Genomic DNA, 4,632 nt, shown 5'->3' on the forward strand with positions numbered 1-4,632 from the left:
TTGAAAGCAAACAGGTAAAGTTAACCGTGACGTCAAATTGTCCTCAAATCCCAACTTTCTTTTCCTGTGTTTTTCATTTGTCTTCACCAACCCCCCTCTGTTCCCCCCTCCCACCCCCGCCATCAATGACCTCAATGCAAATACAAGTGGGGTGGTACTTCTGGATGCTCCATGTTCTGGACGCAAGTGGTGACACAATCCTTCTGGGGCTCACATCCTTCCCCTCATTGGTTGCCTGGAGCTCCTGGAACCCCCCTAGACCCAGAGCAGCGGGAATAAAAGCAGCTGCTGGTGCTGGGAGGATTCAGAGGCACCCAAGTGTCTCTGCCACTTCTGCCAGAGTGCCATCGCCTGCCGCCAAAGCTACTGCTGCTGCTCCTTCCTCTGCTCCCAGCCACCTGGTACCGGCTGTCAGGTAAGCCCGGAGATTCCTGCTTAGCTGGGATTCTGTTTCTCTCCCCTTCTTTCCCTCTCTCTCTCCAGTACTTTTTCTTAGCGGATCTCTCCTGTCTGAATGGCTCTGACCACTCCTGTCCTGGTCCCTTCGCACAAGCTGAGTTACTCTGCAAGGCTCCTTCCACAGGTAACACTGGATGGTCTCAGTTTGCAAACTCTCTTCTTCACTCTTCTTGTGCCCAGGCGGGCTCCAGTCTCTTTCCCGCGGCTCATGTGCTTAGGTCAGTTTGGGATGCTGGAGCTTCCGGGTACTGCAGGCTGATCCTGATGCAGGAATAGCCTTGTGCGGCCAGTGCTGTCGTGGGTCACATCTCATGCCTAGAGGACCGGGGGAAATGTGTTTGGAACCCAGGACAGTGCCGGCAGGTGGGAAATAGGCGCAATAACTGAAGGGCAGACAGTCATTAAATGAAAGCCCCTGTTGTGGGTTCTGGGAACTTTTCCCCCAGTTTTTTTCCTGGGTCCCAATTTGAGACTCTGCCAGCTTGCTTCTTACAGGGTCCTCTTTGCAAAAGTGTGGAGTGACTGACTGGTAGAATTTGGTCCTTTAGTTTCTCAAGGATTCCAACTACAGTGATAAGTCCTCTCTAATCTCCTCCCCCAATCAGGTATGAGGGAAAACCCAGCACTGGGATGACAGCTTTGAGTTGTACAAGGGGAAAAGCTGTGGTGATAGGTACAGACAGACCCAGCCTGTCTTCCAGGAGTCCTGGCCAACAGGTTGTATGTGAGAGTGTGTGGGGTGCTGGGGAGAGTGCTATGTTCAGAGATTTCCTCACCCAGTTCACCTGGAAGGTTTCTTTTTCTAAACCACACATCCTACAGGCTTACTGCATCATCCAGAAGTCCACTTTGCCAAGGAGGTGAAGGGGAGTGAAATGACCAGCCTGAAGCCAGGATGCAAGGGAATTAGAGGCACAGGCAGGAGCAGAGCCCAGATCTGTGGGCTCAGGGAATTTGGACCTGCCACAGGTGGTGACATTATTCTTCCCTTACAGAGAGGTGTCATGGGGTTCTGGAAGTTCCCCCCGTTCTTGGTCCTCAGCATCCTGGTCTTGTACCAGGCGGGCATGTTTCATGCAGCACCATTCAGGTAAGACAGCCCTGCTAGGATTCTCTCACCTCCCCTGAACCCTGGTTCATAAAATTCTGTGTTCCCAGTTGTACCATGCTGTATCTGGCTTTCACGGAGGGGTTGATAATATAAGAATGTAAACTATATATAAATTTATCATTTTTATGAGGCAAAGATAGCACGCAGTTTACAAATAGACATAAAACATATACGTTACATTGTTATTGTAAATTTCATATAACTTATTTCTTTTTATCAAATATTTGTATCTGTAGGAAATTTATTAATTTAACCATAATTTGAGAAATGGATCGCATCCTAAATCTGCTAATTATTTTGCCAACAAATTTGTTATTTAGATGTATGGGACCTATACATCTAATTGCTCACCTTCATTTAGAATACACTAAACTGAAACCATTTTCAGATTTAAACTATTATTATCATTTAATTTTTAATAATGGCTGTATTTAACACCAAGTTCATAAAATTCCTGAAAATCTAACCATCAGTTTTCCCAAGCCTAGGTAATCTACTAGAGGTTTGGAGCAAACCACTTCTTTGAGGTCATACCAGAGCCTAAATTCTGGAGAAGCAGCCGTTTTGGATGGATTACTGGCCTCTTGCCCTCTCCATTGAGAGATGCGGCAGTCACATCCTCAGGGGAAGTCGCAGAAACCAGGAAACCTAGCTGCTTATCCTGGATGTGGGGGTATCGGGCGGCGGGGCTCAGAGCTGGTGATGGGCTTGCTTCCCCTCCCTAGGTCTGTCTTTGATGGGCGTTTTGATCCTGCTACCCTGGATGAGGAGGAATCGCGCCTCCTACTGGCTGCGATGGTGAATGACTACGAGCAGATGAGGGCCCGGGAGTCAGAGAAGGCTCAGAAGACCGAGGGCTCCCGGTGAGATGCCCTGCCCCACGCAGCACAGGGCGTCCTCTCCCTCCTGTTCTGCCCAGAAAGGCATATCCTGGAGCCACCTTTGGGTTTTCTGACACCCCTAAACATGTCTATGGGGAGTGATTATGGCCCTTTCTCTAATGGCCTGTGATATCCTGCTGTCATGACCATTTCTAGCAGAAATACTTAAGGTTTATTGGTGCCTCTCAGAGCAGTAATTTTCCATGATGATTCTGTGGGGCAGCACCCACTCTCACTAATAGCCCTTTTCTTTTCCTCTATCCTGCAAATCAGCATCCAGAAGAGAGCCTGCAATACTGCCACCTGCATGACCCATCGCTTGGCAGGCTGGCTGAGCAGGTCTGGGAGTATGGTGAGGAGCAACTTGCTGCCGACCAAGATGGGTTTCAAGATCTTCAGTGGGCCCCGCAAGAACTTCTGGTTTTAAGCCGTGAAATGATTATTGGAATAAGGTGACTGCTCTTTGTACTATTAGATGGGAGGATAACTGACTGGGTACTTCAGGGTACAGTCCACACTCTAAACCTTCATGGGTTCATATGGGTGAAAAATCCACAGGGGAAGGAGCCCACACCAGTGTCTGGGAACATAGAGTCCCAATAGCTGAAAACTCTACAACTTGGGTTCATTTTTCTCTATTTTTTCAGTCTCTTCTTGTGACACTGAGATCCTCTGCCAGGAAATATCGATTGTGTTTATTTAAAACATGGTTCTCTGGATTATAACTGTGACTATTCTAGCATTTGAATTTGAATGGCAATTATTCTCTCCTTTTAGACTATGCCCTACTATGTCACATACATCTGAATTCAGAGTATGGACTTGGGTTCAAGTCTGTCTGTCCGTCCCCTACTAACCATATGATTATGGCCCTCACCTACTCTGAGCCTTAGCTTTCATCTAACTTGAATGCAACAACAGTATCATCAATATAAAAAATAATTGTGATAATATATGACAGGAGCCTCTTAACTAATAAGTAATATTTGTTACATTTTTTCCCCCTTCTAGGTCCCCAGGAAGCTGAACTCTACTTTTAGTTTGCAATGAAGGCATCTTACAAAAAAAGAAAATAGCATGGAAGATACCCATGTATGCATGCTTCTCGATATTGAAAACATTCTTCTTTTCCTTGAAATAAAGTAAATGCAGAATAAAATAATTAAAGTTATCTAGTGTGCATTTTTTTATATCAATATATTTGATTCTGTATTCAATAAGTATGACGCGTATCTCATTGGCTTATCTGGTAGCAAATCTGGGCCCTGTCAGCCAACCTGTCAGCTGTTCTGCTAAACCTCAGGGGCACATGAGGTCACTGCCTTCTGGGTGTCTGGGGGTGCATAGTAATGCTGAGCCTCAGTGGATCTCTTTGTTGAAAGAAATGTTCTCATTTGCATACTTCATCGAGATAAAAAATATATTTTCAATATGCTTAAAGGAGTGATGCTGTTTTTCCCATGAGAACCTCAGACACCTGTGAACAGTTTGTGACCAGGCTGGCTCAAATGAAGCAATGATACCATGCTCGGGTGTACGCTCAGTGTCTAGTGACGCACCTTTATTGGAATTAGAATACTCTGCATCTCAAGGAGATATTCACATTTATTTTCAGAGAGTGCCATAGTCCCCTGCCCCAGGAATTACCTGTTCTCTTCTCCTTGACTCAGGTTTGTCCTTACTCATCCCTGTCTTCCCTCCCAACAGCACCCCTTCATTCACTTCGTAGCCTGCAAAGCCCTTAAGAATAAGGGCTCACAGTTTACAAGGGGATCACAGACTGGCAGACCTGGAAAGACCATCAGATACCATCTAATCCAACTTTTTACTCGGAGATGCAGAGAAGACCCTTGCATTCACAGAGCTTATATTCTATTGTGGGGCGGGGGGAGATTTAGGTGATACATGCTCTGGAATCAGAGATACTTAGTATTGGAAGGAATATGGGATGTCATAAGAGGTAAAGGCTTATTCTATATAGAAATATTCAGCATCAACATCCCTCGCATCTGTTGGAAATGCTGGTGACAAGCTGGTGACAGCTATAACTTTCAAGGTTACCGGGGAAGCCAATTCTACCGGTGGGCAGTCGGTTAAGTGGGATTCTTTAGTTGGAAAAATCATCCCCTCTTACCCATTTGACTATTATTTCTTCAGAAGCACACAGAATTATTTCTCTTG

At 45.8% G+C, this 4,632-nt stretch overlaps 1 protein-coding gene across 1 annotated transcript; it reads left to right on the top strand.

The window, feature by feature from the left end:
- On the top strand, positions 326-3,610 carry CRSP-1 (calcitonin receptor-stimulating peptide-1). The gene is given in 5 exon segments (NM_001285634.1): positions 326-415; positions 1,455-1,549; positions 2,296-2,433; positions 2,725-2,903; positions 3,463-3,610. Coding segments are annotated over 3 exon segments (378 nt in total). The 5' UTR covers positions 326-415; positions 1,455-1,463; the 3' UTR covers positions 2,879-2,903; positions 3,463-3,610.

Source organism: Capra hircus, chromosome 15, assembly GCF_001704415.2.
Source record: "Capra hircus breed San Clemente chromosome 15, ASM170441v1, whole genome shotgun sequence".
NCBI classification, from domain to species: Eukaryota; Metazoa; Chordata; class Mammalia; order Artiodactyla; family Bovidae; genus Capra; species Capra hircus.